The sequence below is a fragment of the Rana temporaria genome, chromosome 2 (assembly GCF_905171775.1).
Source record: "Rana temporaria chromosome 2, aRanTem1.1, whole genome shotgun sequence".
NCBI lineage: Eukaryota > Metazoa > Chordata > Amphibia > Anura > Ranidae > Rana > Rana temporaria.
Genome location: NC_053490.1, coordinates 216,505,877 through 216,526,339, shown reverse-complemented (window position 1 = coordinate 216,526,339; position 20,463 = coordinate 216,505,877). Strand labels below are relative to the sequence as shown.

At 44.2% G+C, this 20,463-nt stretch overlaps 1 protein-coding gene across 1 annotated transcript in view; it reads left to right on the top strand.

Annotated features, from left to right (window-relative positions):
* Positions 1 to 20,463, top strand: part of LOC120928261 (interleukin 18 receptor accessory protein) — a 116,095-nt gene that overhangs the window by 93,623 nt on the left and 2,009 nt on the right. Inside the window, exons 5-9 of the mRNA XM_040339364.1 lie at positions 4,810 to 4,878; positions 5,624 to 5,753; positions 9,570 to 9,724; positions 11,079 to 11,222; positions 16,053 to 16,241. Coding sequence (XP_040195298.1) covers positions 4,810 to 4,878; positions 5,624 to 5,753; positions 9,570 to 9,724; positions 11,079 to 11,222; positions 16,053 to 16,241 — 687 coding nt within the window. The remainder of the gene's footprint in view (positions 1 to 4,809; positions 4,879 to 5,623; positions 5,754 to 9,569; positions 9,725 to 11,078; positions 11,223 to 16,052; positions 16,242 to 20,463) is intronic.

Here is a 20,463-nt window from a genome sequence, read left to right as displayed (position 1 = left end):
TTTGTGCCAGAAGGTTTGAGGCTTGTCTCTGTGCTGTTTGGCGTATTGTAAGCGGGATACTTTGTGGCATTTGTGTAGTAAAGGCTTTCTTCTGGCGACTCGACCACGCAGCCCATTTTTCTTTAAGTGTCTCCTTGTTGTGCATCTTGAAACAGCCACACCACATGGCAGAGAAATCACAAATTCTGTCAGGGTATGTAAATTTATAAGCACAACTATATATATATACACTGAGCAAAATTATAAATGCACTTTTGTGTTTGCCCCTGTTTATCATAAGCTGAACATAAAGATCTACGATTTTTCTATGTACACAAAAGGCCTATTTCTCTCAAAATTTGTTCACAAATTTGTCTAAATCTGAGCACTTCTTCTTTGCCGAGATATCCATCCACCTCACAGGTGTGGAATATCAAGATGCTGATTAGACAGCATGATTATTGCACAGGTGTGCCTTAGGCTGGTCACAATAAAATACCACTTTTATCTATATATACAGTATCTCACAAAAGTGAGTACACCCCTCACATTTTTGTAAATATTTTATTATATCGTTTCATGTGACAACACCGTGCCATGTTGAACTTCCAGTGACCAGTATGAGAGAGTGAGCGCCATAACACCAAATTTAACACACCTGATCCCCATTCACACCTGAGACCTTGTAACTCTAACGAGTCACATGACACCACTGAGGAAAAATGGCTAATTGGGCCCAGTTTGGATCTTTTCACTTAGGAGTGTACTCACTTTTGTTGCCAGCGGTTTAGACATTAATGGCTGTGTGTTGAGTTATTTTGACGGGACAGCAAATTTACACTGTTATACAAGATGTACAAAAATATATAGTTTAATTGTTTATTTTTATCAATTCGCAGAATGCAAAGTCAGCAAGGTATGCAAGTGAGGGATATATAAATCAAGTCAATATTTGGTAGGATTAGCATCAGGTGTATGATTAACCAATTATACCAAGCAGATGCCAGTGATAATCAATTTCATATATAGGTTGAAACATAGGGCCAGATCCACAAAAACCCGGCGCAACGTAACTTTTTCTATTTAAGTTACACGGCCGAAAAATTTCTACCTAAGTGCCCGAATCCACAAAGCACTTACTTAGAAATTTTCGGCTGTGTAACTTAAATCCGGCCGGTGCAAGGCGTTCCTATTCAAATGGGGCGAGTCCCATTTAAATTAGGCTCGCTCCCGCGCTGGCCGTACTGCGCATGCTCACGACGTCATTTTCCCGACGTGCTTAGCACGGTTTTACGTTGCGCCGGGTTTTGAGAATCGCGACAGGGGGAAAAAAAAAATACGAGTTGCGGCGGGAAAAAAATTTGAAAAAAAAAAGACGGCGACGCGGGATAGAAGGGTCTACTTTTACAAGGCCTAAACAGTTTAGGCCTTGTAAAAGCAGCCCTAATTTTACGATTGCAAACTAATACTTACGGAGAAAAAACGAAGCTGAAAAGCTTCGTGGATCTCCGTAAGTGCTAATTTGCATACGCGAAGCGGCATTTCGACTCGAAATGCCCCCAGCGGCGGATGCGGTACTGCATCCTAAGATCCAACAGTGTAAGTCCCTTACACATGTCGGATCTTCTCCCTATCTTTTGGAAACTGATTCTGTGGATCAGTTCCAAAGATAGAAACAGGGATACGCAGGCGGAACAGCAGATCCGCCTGCGTATCTCTTTTGAGGATCTGGCCCTTAGTCTCTATTTGAAACAGAAAAAGCTGTGTAGGAGGCCTGAAACGGGGTGAGAAACAGTCAAACTCTGATACTAAGGTGAGGTTGTGGAAGACAGTTTCCTGTCACATGTCATACACCATTAAAAGGCTGAGAACAGAAATAAGACACAAGGCAATTTTACTGCATCAGTAAGGTCTCTCACAGGCAAACATTTCAAAACAGACTGAGGTTTAAATATCTGCTGTCCAAGCGTATTTGAAGAAACACAAAGAAACAGGCATCGTTGATAACCTTAGACGCAGTGGTCGCAAGGACATTTAATGCAGCAGATGAAAGACACATCATGCTTACTGTATTTGCTGGCGTATAAGACTACCTTTTACACTCAAAAAAACTGGCCAAAAAGCAGGGGTCAGCTGCTCGAATGCCTGCTGGATGTGCAGTAATAATGTATGTAGCTTAGCCAATCCCGGTGAGCGTTGTATTCAAATGAATACAGAGCCTTGGAGTAACAACCTTTGCCAATCCGAGAAGGCTTCATACAGAATTGGCTTGGCTTTGAGAGTCAAAGAGGCGTGGGCTGATGATGTTACAGCCTCTGCCAATCCAAGCAGGCTTTGTATTCAGTAATAGAATACATCGCTCGCTGTGATTGGCTCCAGCTCCAGCAAGAAGGAAGAAGAATATGGCTCCAGAAGGAAAAAAATATGAAGCGTCAGAAGCCTCGGAAGGGGGCCATCTTATACGGTGAGTACAGGCAAAAAAATCTTAAAAAACTGTCAAATTAGGGGGTCGTCTTATATTTTCTTATTGTTTAAAATATCGGGGATGGAAGCGCTTGGCTCTATGCCTTGCGCCTCATTTAAAGTCCCACCCATTTAGTTTCTTGCATTCCCGTGATCTCACCATAAACATCACCTTTTTCTAGTATACAATCCAGGGCATAGGCGTGCGCACGGGGTGTGCCGGATGTGCCTGGGCACACCCTAATGCCCAGGCACACCCAGGGCCAGCACTCTCTACTAGGAGGAGAGGGCGCCTGGAGCGCGCCTCGTCCTCTACGCGGCACCAGAAATGTGAGCAGCGGCGCAGCGGCAGTGGGCAGCAATCAGCAGCCCTCCCAATCACCAGGAGGAAAGCGGGTGCAGCGTACCCCATGCTTCCCGAGCATGGCGCTCTGATTCGAGGCCCGAAGCTGGAGGACAGGCTCACCGCTTACTGGGGGCACAGAGCTGTCACAGAGGACGGGCAGGAGGCGCAGGCTGCTGCAGGAGCCGCTGGAATTGGAAGGCATCATGTTATTGAAGGTACTGTGTACTGTCTTTCATCATACACACACCTGCAGTGCAGACAGAGACTGGGACAGAGGTGGGACTGCAAGAACCAGGCTAGGGGTCTCTTATCTCCCCCCACCTCCCCCTCCACCTCTCTCAGCCACCCTCCCTTCTCTCCAAGCCCCCCTCCCTTCTCTCTTAGCCCCCCTCCCTTCTCTCCAAGCCCCCCTCCCTTCTCTCTTAGCCCCCTCCCTTCTCTCCAAGCCCCCCTCGCTCCAAGCCCACCTCACTTCTCCATCAGCCCCCCTCTCTCTAACCCCCCTCCCTTCTCTCTAAGCCCCCTTCCCTTCTCTCCAAGCCCCCCTCCCTTCTCTCCAAGCCCCCCTCCCTTCTCTCTTAGCCCCCCTCCCTTCTCTCCAAGCCCCCCTCGCTCCAAGCCCACCTCACTTCTCCATCAGCCCCCCTCTCTCTAACCCCCCTCCCTTCTCTCTAAGCCCCCTTCCCTTCTCTCTTAGCCCCCTCCCTTCTCTCCAAGCCCACCTCACTTCTCCATCAGCCCCCCTCTCTCAAAGCCCCCTCCCTTCTCTCCAAGCCCCCCTCGCTCCAACCCCCCCTCTCTTCTCTCTTAGCCCCCTCCCTTCTCTCCAAGCCCACCTCACTTCTCCATCAGCCCCCCCTCTCTCAAGGCCCCCCTCGCTCCAAGCCCCCCTCCCTTCTCTCTTAACCCCCTCCCTTCTCTCCAAGCCCACCTCACTTCTCCATCATCCCCCCCTCTCTCAAGCCCCCCTCTCTCCTCTCTTAGCCCCCCTCTCTTCTCTCTTAGCCCCCTCTCTTCTCTCTTAGCCCCCCTCTCTTAGCCCCCTCTCTTCTCTCTTAGCCCCCCTCTCTTCTCTCCAAGCCCACCTCACTTCTCCATCAGCCCCCCTCTCTTAACGCCCCCCTCTCTGCTTTCTCAGCCCCCCTCGCTTCTCTCTCAGCCCTTCCCACTCTCTTAGCCCTCTCCCTTCTCTCTCAGCTCTTCTCCACTCTCCAAGCCCCCCTCCCTGCTATCTCAGCTCTCCCCCTCTCTCTCAGCCCTCCCTCTCTCTCAGCCCTTCCTCTCTCTCAGCCCTCCCTCTCTCTAAATACCCTCCCTCTCTCTAAATACCCTCCCTTCTCTCTTAGCCCTCCCTATTCTCTCAGCCCCCCTCTCTCAGCCGACCCGTTTCTATCAGCCCACCCTATTCTCTCAGCCCCCCTCTCTCTAAGTGCCCTCTCTTCTCTCTCAGCCCACCTGTCTCTATCAGCCCCCCTCTCTTAGCCCTCCCTCTCTCAGCCCCCCTCTCTCTCAGCCCTCCCTCCTACACCTCTCTCTTAGCCCTCCCTCCTACACCTCTCTCTCAGCCCTCCCTCCTACACCTCTCTCTCAGCCCTCCCTCCTACACCTCTCTCTCAGCCCTCCCTCCTGCACCTCTCTCTCTTAGCCCTCCCTCCTGCACCTCTCTCAGCCCTCCCTCCAACCAGAAAACTGAACTAAAAAACCTGTGCACATGTACCAATTTATTTCTAAAAGCGCACATGTGTGTGTGTGCGTGCCTGTGTGTGTGGGTGTATATATTTATATATATATATATATATATACACACACACACACGTGTTTGAGCTTTGGGGTGCACACCCTGATGTAATAGGCTGCGCACGCCTATGATCCAGGGTTAAGGTAAGAATAATCTTATTTATCAATTTTTTTACTGTTTTGATCCAGTGTTTTGACATGGGGCATGGGGTGATATGTAAGATTCACTAAAATGTACACTACTTATGAAACACTCTGTTGATTTCATATACTTTATATTTTAGTACCAGACACACAAAAGCCTCCAGAAATTTTTGGCCCATCCAATGGAACAATAATAACTGCAGAAATTGGTAAATACACATATTTATATATTTAAATGTATATGTCTAATTTTGGTGATGATTTGATGAAATATTTCCATGTAATATCTGTAAAATATGTGAGCTCACCTATCCCAACCCCCACAAACACACAAACATGGCAAAAAGAAACCGTAGAACAAAGAAATCCTGCCCACCGATACGATTTCTTACTTATTTTCCTCACTGCATCTTCATTTCCCATTTTCTTTTAATTAACTTTTCATAAATCGCCCTAATGTGCTTTTTTACTTTGGTTGTTTCCTGTTAGAACGAGAATTTAGTATTTTAGTATCAGGAATGTAGGTATTTTATCTATTTTCTGAAGAAGCCAAAAAAGTACGTAGAATATGTATTCACATTTAATATAGCTAATTCTGATGAAAGGAATGCTGCTTATGGCATCATCAGTATTACTGGTAGGTGGAGGGTGATATTCAGTCAGACAAGTAGATATTAAAAATATGACTAATGTAAAATGACCAAGTGAATGAACTTATAAATAGGTCTCCTTACTAGTTCACAAAGTAATTCCTTACCGGTTTGTAAAATTGTAAATTTTACCTAGAGGCTTGTTGCTGATTGGTTGGTTATTCTGCAAAGTCCATTCCTGGTAAGCCTATCCACTCATTACTAATTATAATCCTGGGCTTATCTTTAACCTATGCCTATATTGTCAGATTCTATGTGGATTTTAGGAGTTTTTTTTTTTTTTTTACCCACCTTTTTGTTACAGGCAAACCCTTAAACCTAACTTGTAGAATTCGATTTGGACCTGAAAGTAGTTTTAAACCAGTCATTAAATGGAAAAGTATGTATCCTAACTATGAAAAAGGAAGAGAACTTTCTGGAGGAAAGGAACTTTGGTAAGATAAACAATATACAGTAATAGCATATCTTTTACCATATTCTAAGGCCCCATACACACGATAGAATCCATCCGCTGAAAAATCCCAGCGAATGGGTTTCAGCGGATAGATCCTATGGTGTGTACACTCCAGCGGATCTGTTTCCACGGATATATATCCCCTGGGATGGATTCCAGCAGATCGAATATTCGCTGACATGCTAAACAAATCTATCTGCTGGAATTCATCCCAACGGATGGATCCGCTGGTCTGTATAGACTCACCGGATCCATCCGTCCGAAGGGATCCCCCGCATGCGTCGTAATGATTCGATTACTTTGTTACTTTGTCATAATCGCGGCGACGGCGCGACACGTCATCGCCAGAGGATTTCGGCGCGGATTTCAATGCGATGGTGAGTACACTCCATCGCATGAGAAATCCGCTGAAATCCTCGAGAGGATTTATCCGCGGAAACGTTCCGCTGGAACGTATTCGCGGATAAATCCTCTCGTGTGTGTATGGGGCATTAAGGTTCTTTTTCCAGGTACTACAATATACGTTTGGTTGAACTAAAGTTATGCTTAAAACGGCTAGCTTTAAACAGGGCACACCTGAATATTGATCTGAATAATGGTCTCTGACTTTTGTGTCATGTGATTATTGTAGACTAGTCTTAACATCCTTTGCATCCCTTTCCCCTATAGCTCAATTGAGTGAATTTATCCACAGATATCCAGACAGGTGGACAAAAAAACGAAATAATAATAAAAATGTATCACAATTTGTACATTTTGAGCCTTGGTGATGCCCCTCTAACCTGGCTTCCTAAAGACTGGCCCATGAGTACCATTAGAGCATATACAGTGTTCGCTTACAATAGGTATTATAATCATATACAGTAAAGTATCATACTTTGCTTTTAATCATACTCTGATATTTAAAGTGATATTAAACCTTCTTTTTTTGCTTTAAAATAATAAACATGTCATACTTACCTGCTCTGTGCAATGGTATTGCACTGCACAGCCCCGATTCTCTTCTTCTCACGTTCACTGCAGGCGCTTCTGGCTCCTCCTCTTCGGCAAGTGCCCCCCCCAAAAAATATTCTTTCTATGGGGGCACTCGTGTTGGCTTGCTCCCAATCCTCCCTGACTGCATCTACTTTAAAATAATAAGCATGTCATACTTACCTGCTCTGTGCAATTGTATTGCACAGCGCAGCCCCCTTTCTCTTCTTCTCTGGTCTGCTGCCGGCGCTTCTTGCTCCTCCTCTTTGGCAAGTGCCCACATAGAAAACTACTGTCTATGGGACACTCATGTGGACTTGTTCCTGATCCTGCCTGACTGTATCTATTGACACAGACAGGGAGGCTTGGCCCCTCCCACTGCTCCCTTGTCACAAAATTTGATTGACAACAGGAAGAACCAATGGCTCCTTCTGCTATCAATCTGTCCAGCCAGAAGGGAGAGAGGTAAGAGATGCACATTAATGAACAGAGATCAAGCTTGGGTATGCATAAAGGGGGGTGGGGGGATCTTTTGGCACAGAAGTTTTTTTTACGTTAATGAATAGAATGCATTTAGGTAAACAAAAAAAAAAACAATCAGCCTTTACAAGCACTTTCTTCCTGCTTGAAAATGTTTTCCACTGAAAATGCTCTTCCCTAAATGCTTATATATGAGTAGGGATGTGCTGTGTGTTAGGTTTAGACTAAACATTTATTGTAGGGACATTCAGATTAAATCTGAACTTTCTGGCTGTTTGGTGGGAATTGTTTCATCAAACAACCATCACTGGTCATAATTGTCATGCGCACATCTGCATGGCATTATAGATAGGGCACCCAAGGCACAGCAGCAGAAGAGGAGGACTTTTTCGTGTCTCAGGGCCCACTATACCCAAACGTCATTCCTGTGAAGCCTCTACAGGCATAAGAGGTGCACAAGGTAGAGGGGGGAAATGAGTATGGCTGTTGGGGTTATGTTGAGGAGTAAGAGAGCATGTGGCAGGCATGGGTTTTATGCCTCACAAATGCTGGGAATTTTATGTGGCTGGGAGACAGCTGAGGACAAATCTGTTCTCAGCATCTCAGAGGACTTGGGTTCCTACACCTCCTGTAACTTGGGATTGTTCATGGTCAAGAGCCCGAGGAAGGACACTAGGATTTGTGGCATCAAGAAGAGAGACCATCACCAGTTGGCCTCATGAATCCACACTACAAGAGTAAAGGGCTCATTCTACCTTTGCAGAAGGAGTAATAGATAAAAAAATATGAAGGATGTGCTGTGGAGAAACCTGTTAACCGTCTTTCCAGAGATGGGCAGTATACCATCTCACAGACAACACGGCTTTGAGCCTCCTGTCAATGAGATGAGGAGCAGCAGTAGGGGTCTAAGCGAGGCATTTAAAACATTTTACAATACCCTGCTTCCAGCAGCTATCAACAGAGTCTGCATCACATGGGGTCAGGGGTGGATACTGACACCCTTAGTATGAATGACCCATTTGATAACATGGATAGACCAAAGGCTAGTGCTTACCCAGTTAGCAATTAATATTTACTGCAGCTAGCATCCTCTCTGAACATACATTTTGGCCTTGTAACAGACAAAAGAGCCTGTCTGTTCCCAGACACAGTTGTGTAAATGACATTTGCACACATATTTCTGTAGGATTACCATGTTTAGCACAACTAACACCCAAAACTCGATTTTCCAACAGCTGTTTCACAGAATCCAAAAATGCACACATTTTGGACAGGATCCATCCTATGCTTTGCCCAGTATATTTATTTTGGGTTAAAGTGTGCTGACACTAAAAACCACATTTTTAGGCAGATGTTTCTCTAAGAAAAAAATGTATGCCTTTTTTTGGCTGGGCAATTAGTGCATTGGCCATTAATTTTTGCATTTCATTACAGCACATTACAGTGCATTTTGATTAAACGTAGCAGTTTATTTTTAAAGAATCACCTGGTGAATGTACATTCATTCTTTGCGAATTGGGGGAGGTTTTTTTTATTAGAACTATGCTGGAGAAAAGCTTTTTAGTTATTTAAAACAGAATATACCCAATTTTTTCATTAGATGGCACTAAGTATCATAGAAAATTCTTATGATATTTAGCACCATCTAGTGGCCAAATGTAGTATTTTCTGTTTTAAATCAATAAAAATAATTTTTCAGGCCAGGAAATAGCGTAATAACATTCACTTAATAATGATATTATTTGCTTTGCAAATCTTTTTTAATTATACCCATTACAATTTTGTCATACTTTTTTTGCTTTGGTACGTGTTTGTCAGGACACGGTCTGGCTCTGCACGTGATTAGAAAGAAAGTTCAGGATTTAAAAAAAAAAAAAAAAACTTTTATATTTACTCAGGTGGATGCAGTGTTGATCCTATGCTGCATCTGTCCTCCACCAGCTCAGCACTGAGAACTGAGCAATGAAACACTGCTAATTGCTCAGTGCCCACCCCCCGCCGCTCTGAGCAGAGAGCAGTGACTGTCAGTCAGTAATTCTCTGCTCTTCCCTCCAGCACTCATTGGAGCACTGGGCTATGGAGTGGGCAGAAGGAGCTGGCTCATGCTCTCTGGGGATCACAGAGAGGGCTTTAGCCTGCTGAAAATGGGTCACGGGGGTGCAGAAGACACTGCACTCCTGTGGTCCTTCAGGAGAAGTATGGCCAAAAAAGCTTAGGCAATACTAATATTTTCTAATGTTGAGTTTGCAAAGTGAACAGCCACATCGTAGTTAAACATAAAAACATAACTCTCTTTTTTTCTTGACTGTTTATGCTAATCATGTTTTGTTTTATTGTTTTTTAGCTTAAATGTCACTGGTATTGATGAAAAGGAGTGTTTCTTAACAATCACTCTGGAAAAAGTAACTGAGAATGACATTACAGCACAATTTTGCTGCTATGCTGAGAATGCGGTGGGCAATGTAACAACAGTGGTGACATTATCATTAAAGCAAATAGGTGAATAATAGGCTATAATATGAAGTACAATGTATTTTTAAGAGGCTGATATAAAGTACCAACGTAAAGTGTATTTAAACCTAACAACGACATTTTGTAAACAAGGGAAGATTGGGTTTTCTTGTATTTTTGCATACTGGATTTGTAGTACACACAATACATTGTGGGCTAGATTCAGGTACGAGATACGACGGCGTATCTCCAGATATGCCGTCGTATCTCTGAGTTGCGGCGTCGTATCTATGCGACTGATTCATAGAATCAGTTACCCATAGATTTCCCTAATATCCGACCGGCATAAGTGTCTTACACTGTCGTATGTTGGCCGGGCCGTGCGTGCCTCGCCTGTGGAATGCCACTCTCACCTGGCACTATATACACCACCTTTACCTGGCACTATATACCACCCTGACCTAACACTATATACCCACCTAACCTGGCTCTATATAAGAAACAAGTACAGTACAGGTGAGAGGTCCCTCCCCTCTTTTTTCTGTGGTCTCCTTGTTGCATGCTACAAAACTGGAACCTTATTGAATATGCAGGGTTCCCATTAGATACACTAGGAGCAGTCATAGAAAAGTGTTTCCCAGTGTCCAATGAGTTGAAGGTAACGGCATATAATACATGGTCTAAGAATGAATTCCTGTGTCCTGTACTCCAAGATATAGAAATTACAGGTCCATCAAAATTCAAACTTTTTTCATCTTATCAAAGAGATAAAACAAAAAAATATTATTAGAAGCCAGTTGGTGAAACAATCCATTGGCAACCATCTTGTCAGATATGCAAGCCTACTCTTTCTAAAATATATAGTACAATGGCAAAAGTAGAGTTAAAAAAATACCAAAAATACCAAATCATTCCTGGCTAAAAATATAGTGGTCATCTGGAGTCAGGTAGCACAATTTTAATTGGTTATTTATTTATTACAGTTATTTATACAGCACTGACAATTTACACAAATACATATTGTGAGAACTAGCTTCAAATTATACTTTACGGACATTTTTTTTTTTCTTTTAAAATCTTTTCTTGTTTAATGGGATTTATTATAGCCCGCTTTTGAAAATGTTTAATCCTATGTTTTGGTCACTGTATTATAAACTTTTATAAACTTTTGAAAAAATAGGTGACAATACAACTCCCTATTTTATTTTATTTTTTTACTCAGTGGGGTTTATTGAACCTCATTTTTATCATACAACAGAGTATTTTTGCATGATAATTATCATTAACAGTTTTTCAAGAGATTTTTCCAGTGGTTATATCATGTCTGCTAACTGTGGTGTCAGTTGGTGAGCTGACCATACTGTATCAGCCTTTTTATATGTTTCCTTTCTCATTTTAACAGACAGTGTATTCTTGACATATATATTATGTGGAGCAGTGCTGCTTCTGACGATCTTACTACTAGGGAGTGGAATGGTTTACTTTTACTGGATAGAAATAGTTTTGCTTTACCGAAATTACATATCGAAAGATGAGACCATTGGAGGTAAGATTCAACATAATCTGTTGAATTGTATACTAAAGCACTCTGCACAGATGACTGTATGCTAATAAATAGATTGTGCTACACTATGTAATCAAGACTGTTTGAGGACATCAGTAAGATTGGCGCAAAGATCCTTTTGCTAGTCTGCTCTAAATGACAAGAAGAACAATTATGATTTAAATGTGAAGACAGGATCTAATACTAAGGCAATGTGAATTAGAAAGTTAGAATTCTTATGTATTTGTTTGTTTTATATGTCAATCAGTCTACATGGAAGTTTGCCTTTTTGAGAATTCAAATAGTAAGCAAGGGCACTCTCAATGGACAGGGATAGGGTTAGGTTGGCTTTTCAGGTAACTAAGCTCCATTAACAATGTAAAATTAAATCAGAGAGGCCAACTGAAGAGGCTTTTTCGACATGAAAGTTGTGACATTGGGGGTTGTTAGCTCATGTGGTAGATGCATTTTCGTGCAGTGAGTCAACACCAAACAGGCATATAACGTTAAGGGCCTGGTAGCCCACGTTTATTAAAGGAGGAAAACAAAACAAAATTCCATTCAGGAATCCCACGCAGGGGTTTAAACAATGATCAGAAACAATGGACAAAATACTAGCCCACCTAGCTACTCTTCGACAGCACTGCTGCCATAGGAACTGGTCCCTTAAACCAGCAGCTCCTCCAGACCCACAGCGTCTGTCCGCACACAGCATCTGTCCACACACAGCGTCTTTCCGCACACAGTGTCTGTCTCAACAGACACCAGCAGTCACTGCTGCACACACTTCACCTTCCTCCACTTCTGCTCTCCCCAGCCCTTCATTATATGAGATGTGTGCACCTGGGCACACAGCTTGCAGGCTGTCTCTAAAACCCGGACACAGGGTTGGAGATCCCGTCCCACCCATATCTCTGAGGAATCTCCAAGCCACAGAGCACCTTGTAGAGATAAATAAATCTGAGAAAACTGCCAGAGCAGTTCCCTGTTTTAAAATTTAAGCTCTGCAGCTCTGCACTCAGCCAATATGCAGACTCTTAGCTAGATTCAGAAAGGTTTACGCCGGCGTATCAGTAGATATGCCGACGTAACTCTGAATCTACGCCGTCCTAAATTTAAGCGTATTCTGGTAACCAGATACGCTTAAATTAGGCTAAGATACGAGCGGCGTAAGTCTCCTACGTCGTCGTATCTTAGGGTGCAATATTTACGCTGGCCGCTAGGTGGCGCTTCCGAGTTCGGCGTAGAATATGCAAATGCTTAGATACGCCGATTCACGAACGTACGTGCGCCCGTCTCAGTAAAGATACGCTGTTTACGTAAGGCGTTTTCCGGCGTAAAGTTATTCCAACAAATAGCTGGCCTAGTCAATGTTAAGTATGGCCGTCGTTCCCGCGTCGAAATTTGAAATTTTTACGTCGTTTGCGTAAGTCGTCCGTGAATGGGGCTGGACGTAATTTACGTTCACGTCGAAACCAATACGTCCTTGCGGCGTACTTTGGAGCAATGCACACTGGGTTATGTACACGGACGGCGCATGCGCCGTTCGTAAAAAACATCAATCACGTCGGGTCACCACCCATTTACATAAAACACGCCCCCCTCATCCTCATTTGAATTAGGCGTGCTTACGCCGGCCCCATTTACGCTACGCCGCAGTAACTTAGGAGGCAAGTGCTTTGTGAATACAGCACTTGCCTCACTTACTTACGGCGGCGTAGCGTAAATACGATACGCTACACCGACGCAAAGATACACACAGCTACCTGAACAACCAGGTAGCCTATTGTAAAGAGGTAAAAAAAAAGCATTTACCAAAACTGGCAAATATACAATTTAATAACATTCACACAACATTTATACACTATATATTAATCATTTTTTGTGCTAACACAGGCAAATATATACAATGCTGTGAAAAGGTATTTGCCCCCTTTCTGATTTTAATTATTTTTGCACGTTTGTCACACTTAAATGATTCAGATCATCAAATAAATTGTATTATTACACAAAAATAACCCAAGTAAATACAAAATGCAGTTTTTAAATGATGGTTTCATTTATTTAAAAAAAGCTGTTCAAACCTGACTAGCTTTATGTGAAAAAGTAATTGCCCCCTAAAGCTAATAACTGGTTGTGCCACCCTTGGCGGCAACAACTGCAATCAAGCATTTGCGATAACTGGCAATGAGTCTTTCACATTGCTGTGGAACAATTTTGGCCCACTCTTCTTTGCAGAATTAGTTTTAATTCAATCACATTGGAGGGTTTTCCAGCAAGAACTGTGTAAGTTCATGATACAGCATCTCAATTGGATTTAAGTCTGGCCTTTGACTAGACCATTTCAAAACCAAAATGTTGCTTTGTGTGAACCACTGGACTTGCTGTTGTGTTTCGAATCATTATCCTGCTGCAGAACTTAAGTGCACTTCAGCTTGAGGTCACGAACTGATGGCCGGACATTCTCCTTTAGGATTTTCTGGTAGAGCTTAGAATTGAATGGTTCCATCAATTATGGTAATTCGTCCAGGTCCTGAAGCTGCAAAGCAGCCCAGACTATCACGCTACCACCATGTCTGACTGTTGGTATGATGTTCTTGTTATTAAATGCTGTATTCGTTTTAAGCCAGATGTAACGGGACGCACACCTTCCAAAAAGTTAAATCTTTGTCTCATCAGTCCACAGAATATTTGTCTAAACTTTTTTCACATAGGGCCAGGCAGATTGAAACAGCTTTTTTTTCTTAATAAAGGAAATAATAATTTAAAAACTGCATCTTGGATTTACCCGGGTTATCTTTGTGTGATATTAAAATGTGTTTGATGATCTGAATCATTTAAGTGTGAGAAATATGCAAAAAAAATAAAAAATCGGGAAGGGGCAAATACTTTTTCACAGCACTGTATATGAGTTACATAGAAAAATTGTGAATTACATCTAAAAAATGTACTATAAATATGCATATATACCTACATCTGCTAGTTTGTCATATGAGCAGTCATTGCTGGCCATGGTCAAATACATTGTTGCTCAATAGACTGAAAAAAACACAGTCCAATAGAATATATATGTGGCTTTGTGAAGGAGCTAAATGCTAAAGCTATAGAACAGGGTGAGCCACATGTGACCCAAGACAGCTATGAATGCGGTAAAACATAAAATCATAAACTTACCTTAAAACATTTTTCTTAGGGGGGAATTTTTGTAAAAATGTATTTACACTTCGCCAACACATGCAGCTGAAGAAAAAAATTACAGTGGGGTAGATTCACAGAGAAGATACGACGGCGTATCTCGAGATACGCCGTCGTATCTCTGAGTGTGCGGGGTCGTATCTATGCGCCTGATTCATAGAATCAGTTACGCATAGATTTCCCTAAGATCCGAGTGGCGTAAGTGTCTTACACCGTCGTATCTTAGGCTGCATATTTATGCTGGCCGCTAGGTGGCGCTTCCGTATATTTACGCGAGGAATATGCAAATTATCTAGATACGCCGATTCAGAAACGTATGTCCGGCCGGCGCATTTTTTTTACGTTGTTTACATTAGGCTTTTTTCGGCGTATAGTTACCCCTGCTATACCCCTGCTATATGAGGCGTATCCATGTTAAGTATGGCCGTCGTTCCCGCGTCGAGTGTTTACAATTTTTACGTTGTTTGCGTAAGTCGTTTGCGAATAGGGCTGGACGTAATTTACCTTCACGTCGAAAGCAATGACGATTTGCGGCGGAATTTCAAGCATGCGCACTGGGATTTTTTCAAGAACGGCGCATGCGCCGTTCATAAAAAACTTCAAATATGCAGGGTCACAGTTAATATACATAAAACACGCCCACATCATCCACATTTGAATTAGGCGGGCTTACGCAGACACAGATACGTTACGCCGCCGTAACTAAGGGCGCTAGTTGTTTCTGAATACAGAACTTGCGCCCAAAATTACGGCGGCGTAACGTATCTGAGATACGTTACGCCGGGCGGATAGATACACCATTGTATCTGAATCCAGCCCAGTGCCTCTTTACTGGACTTTTATCTTCCCAAAGGGAAATCTCACACCCTTTACAATCATGTCTTAGGCCCCGTACACACGGCCGAGGAACTCGACGTGCCAAACACATCGAGTTCCTCGGCCAGTTCATCCCTGAAGCCGCCGAGGACCTCGGCGGGCCGAGTTCTCCCATAGAACAACGAGGAAATAGAGAACATGTTCTCTATTTCCTCGCCGAGGTCCTCGTCGGCTTCCTCGGCCAAAAGTGTACACACGGCCGGGTTTCTCGGCAGAATTCAGCCAGAAACTCGGTCGGAAGCTGAATTCTGCCGAGGAAACTGGTCGTGTGTACGGGGCCTAACTCATGTCATCAGTTTTTGGCCACATCTATATTTGTGAGCAACTATTTTCAAGGACAAAATATCTGAGGAGCACCTTGAGAATTAATTGATAAATTACTACTACATTCATCAAACCAGATATTGATGCATTGATTTATGTTGCCCTCTTTTACTTTTATAATAAAAATATAATCCAATTTTATTTTATATCTATATCATTGATTGTTAAATTGTGATCTGCCTGACATTTTCTGCTCATCAGCTATCCTTATAGTTAGTGTATTTTACTATATGTGTGGCCCAAGACAATGCCTCTTTTCCTAATGTGGCCCAGGAAGGTCAAAAGCTAGGACACCCCTGCTATAGAATAAGGAGTAGTAGTGAGCTACAACTAGAGAAAAAAACAACAACCTTAATAAATGTTCTAAATGATTCACACTAATTACAAAAGTATACCAGTCAGTTAAACACACTTATTCTGTATTATATTTTTCTCCAGATGATAAAGACTTTGATGCTTTTATATCATATGCATCACAAGGCTCTGAGCTGGACATGGAGACTACGGAAAGCTATTCTGATAAATATGAAGAAGAGAGATTTGCAATCCAATTTCTACCAGATGTGCTGGAAGACAAATATAATTACAAACTCTGTATCCTGGAAAGAGACATTTTGCCAGGAGGAGGTGAGACAAGGAGTAGACCGTCTTCAGCACTTGCAGTATGCGTTGAAGCTTTCCCTGTAATAAACAGCCTGGGATTTACTCATGAGAAATTTTGGGGGGGCTGTTTTCTGGAGCTGCTAGAGTAACCTTTCTCAACCAGGGTTCTTTCAGAGGTTGCTAGATGATTCCTTAAGCAATGAATAATGTCTGTCTCTTAGATATACTGCCAACAATATTTTTATCTATCTGTAAGGGGGGCATTCTTCCACTGATCATCATTTAAAGGAACATTCTTCCCACTGACCACCAATGTAAAACGCACTATTCCCACTTACTAGCAGTGATTTTTTTTCTCCATCCCAGGCCCAGAGTCCCCCAGGTTTTTGTGATCCTAGTTATTTTGTTTTGTCTTTTTCATTGCAAAACCAGGCATATTATTTGTTATAGGTATTGTTAAAGGGGTTGTAAAGGTTTGCTTTTAATTTTCTAAATAGGTTCCTTTAATCTAGTGCATTGTTGGTTCACTAACCTTTTCCTTCGATTTCCCTTAAAAAAAAATGTTTTTCTTTGTCTGAATTTCTCACTTCCTTTTTCTCCTCAGTAAGCTTGCCCCCATCATCCAAGCTGTTCTGGCTGGGGGTTAGTCAGCCAGAGCAAATTACTGAGGAGGAACAGGAAGTGAGAAATTCAGACCAAGAAAAAAAACATTTAGAAGGGAAATTGAAGGAAAAGGTAAGTGAACCAACAATGCACTAGCTTAAAGGAACCTATTTAGGAAATAAAAAAAACAAACCTTTACAACGCCTTTAACCACTTCCGGACCGCCGCATGTACATTTACGTCGGCAGAATGGCACGGACAGGCACATCAACGTACCTGTACTTGCCTGCCTAGACGTGGGTCGGGGGTCCGATCGGGACCCCTCCCCGTACAGGGCCGGACTGGGAGTAAAAACCAGCCCTGGAAAACATTTCATACCAGCCCCATAGCATTATTATACCAGCCCAACATCATAACGTCATTATTTTTTTGTTCATAAAAGAGAAAACCATACATTTTAAAGAAATATTTAAAGAGCGTATTATATAAAGATAAAACAGATATGAAAGCACATAGGGCTAGGGAGAATATATATATATATATATATATATTACACAGTGGAACCTCGGATTACGAGCATAATTCGTTCCAGGAGAATGCTCGTAATCCAAAGTGCTCACATTTCCCCATTGAAGTTAATGGAAACGAAAATAATTTGTTCCGCATTGACTTCAATTGAATGCAATACCGCATGTGGCCAGAGGTGGGGGGCACCGGAGAGCATCGGAGACACTCAGAAATGTCACTTGCCACTTGTCACCAGATTCAGCATGTCACTTGCCATCCGTCCCCTGCCACCAGATTTAGTGTGTCACTTGCCACCCATTCCGTCACCAGATTCAGCGTTTCACTTGTCACTTGGACTGGGTGACAGCAGGGGGACTGGGCGACAGCAGGGGGACTGGCTGACAGCAGAGGACTGGGCGACAGCAAGGGCACTGGGCGACAGAGGACTTGGCGACAGCAGGGGACTGGGTGACAGAGGACTGGGCGACTGGGTGACAGAGGACTGGGTGACAGAGGACTGGGTGACAGCAGGCTGGGTGACAGCAGGGGACTGGGTAACAGAGGACTGGGTAAAACCGGGGACTGGGTGACAGAGGGCTGGGTGACAGGGGACTGGGTGACAGGGGACTGGGTGACAGCAGGGGACTGGGTAACAGCAGGGGACTGGGTGACAGAGGGCAGGGTGACAGCAGGGGACTGGGTAACAGGGGACTGGGTGACAGAGGGCTGGGTGACAGAGGACTGGGTGACAGCAGGGGACTGGGTGACAGAGGGCTGGGTGACAGAGGACTGAGTGACATCAGGGGACTGGGTGACAGCAGGGGACTGGGTGACAGAGGACTGGGTGACAGCAGGGTACTGGGTAACAGGGGACTGGGTGACAGAGGATTGGGTGACAGCAGGGGACTGGGTGACAGAGGACTGGGTGACAGCAGGGGACTGGGTAACAGGGGACTGGGTGACAGAGGGCTGGGTGACAGGGGACTGGGGGACTGGGTGACAGGGGACTGGGTGACAGCAGGCTGGGTGACAGAGGACTGGGTGACAGAGGGCTGGGTGACAGAGGACTGGGTGACAGCAGGGGACTGGGTGACAGAGGGATGGGTGACAAGAGGGCTGGGTAACAGGGGACTGGGTGACAGAGGACTGGGTGACAGCAGGGGACTGGGTGACAGAGGACTGGGTGACAGCAGGGGACTGGGTGACAGCAGGGGACTGGGTGACAGAGGACTGGGTGACAGCAGGGGACTGGGTAACAGGGGACTGGGTGACAGAGGACTGGGTGACAGCAGGGGACTGGGTGACAGAGGGCTGGGTGACAGAGGACTGAGTGACAGAGGACTGGGTGACAGGGGGCTGGGTGACAGGGGGCTGGGTGACAGGGGGCTGGGTGACAGAGGACTGGGTGACAGAGGACTGGGTGACAGGGGGCTGGGTGACAGAGGGCTGGGTGACAGAGGGCTGGGTGACAGAGGACTGGGTGACAGAGGGCTGGGTGACAGAGGACTGGGTGACAAGGGACTGGGTGACAGAGGACTGGGTGACAGGGGGCTGGGTGACAGAAAGTTGGGTGACAGAGGGCTGGGTGACAGGGGGCTGGGTGACAGAGGGCTGGGTGACAGAGGGCTGGGTGACAGAGGACTGGGTGACAGGGGGCTGGGTGACAGAGGGCTGGGTGACAGAGGGCTGGGTGACAAAGGGGTGGGTGACAGAGGACTGGGTAGAGAGAGATTATACAGTCCAGATTACAATTTGCAGGGGCAGCAAAGGTGACAGAGAAAGAGGGTGCACCATGCAACCCCCTCTCTCTCTCTGTCACCTTTGTTGCCCCTGCAAATTGTAATCTGGACTGTATAATCTCTCTCACCATTGCATGGTCAACTCCCTCCCCCCCCTCTCTGCACCTACCTTTTCTTCCCCTGCAAATTGTAAACTGTATAATCTCTCCCTCTCTCACCATTCCATGGTCAACCACCCCCCCTCCCCTCTCTGAGATTATTAGACAGACAATTTACATTTTCCAGGGGCAGCACATGTAGATAGGTGGCAGAGAGAGGAGGGGGGCCCGGGGGGTGCACCGTTATATGGTGAGAGAGAGAGAGTCGAGAGATATACAGGATTTCTAATCTTTTTTTTCTCACCTTGTGCTCCAAGGGTGGCCGAGCCGCGCGTTATCTTCTTCTCCTCTGAGGCTGAAGACACGTGACTCTGCACTGGGCGGTGCTGGCGCCGCACGGGAAGAAGGAAGAACATCTGACGTTCGTTTCTTCTCCTGCGAGTGATCCCTTTTATAGGGAGACTCGATCGATGACTTCAGACCTACAGCCACACCCCCCTACAGTTGTAAACACACACTAGGTGAACCCTAACTCCTACAGCGCCCCCTGTGGTTAACTCCCAAACTGCAACTGTCATTTTCACAATAAACAATGCAATTTAAATGCATTTTTTGCTGTGAAATGGTGAGATGGTCCCAAAAATGTGTCAAAATTGTCCGAAGTGTCCGCCATAATGTCGCAGTCACGAAAAAAATCGCTGATCGTCGCCATTAGTAGTAAAAAAAAAAAAAAAAAAAACGATCCCCTATTTTGTAAACGCTTATAAATTTTGCGCAAACCAATCGATAAACGCTTATTGCGATTTTTTTTACCAAAAATAGGTAGAAGAATACGTATCGGCCTAAACTGAGGAAAAAAAAATGTTTATATATGTTTTTGGGGGATATTTATTATAGCAAAAAATAAAAAATATTGCATTTTTTTCAAAATTGTCGCTCTATTTTTGTTTATAGCGCAAAAAATAAAAACCGCAGAGGTGATCAAATACCACCATAAGAAAGCTCTATTTGTGGGGAAAAAAGGACGCCAATTTTGTTTGGGAGCCATGTCGCACGACTGCGCAATTGTCTGTTAAAGCGACGCAGTGCCGAATTGTAAAAACCCCTTGGGTCATTTAGCAGCATATTGGTCCGGTCCTTAAGTGGTTAATGCTTAGTAGAAATAAAGAACTTGCCGCTCCAGGTGAATGAACTGTGCCTGATAGGAACTTGAATCAAGTGCTAGCCCCGACCCGCCTTTGTAAGTTTATGAAGTAAAAAAGAAATGGCTGCACATCGATGAAAGTCCATTTGCCGTTT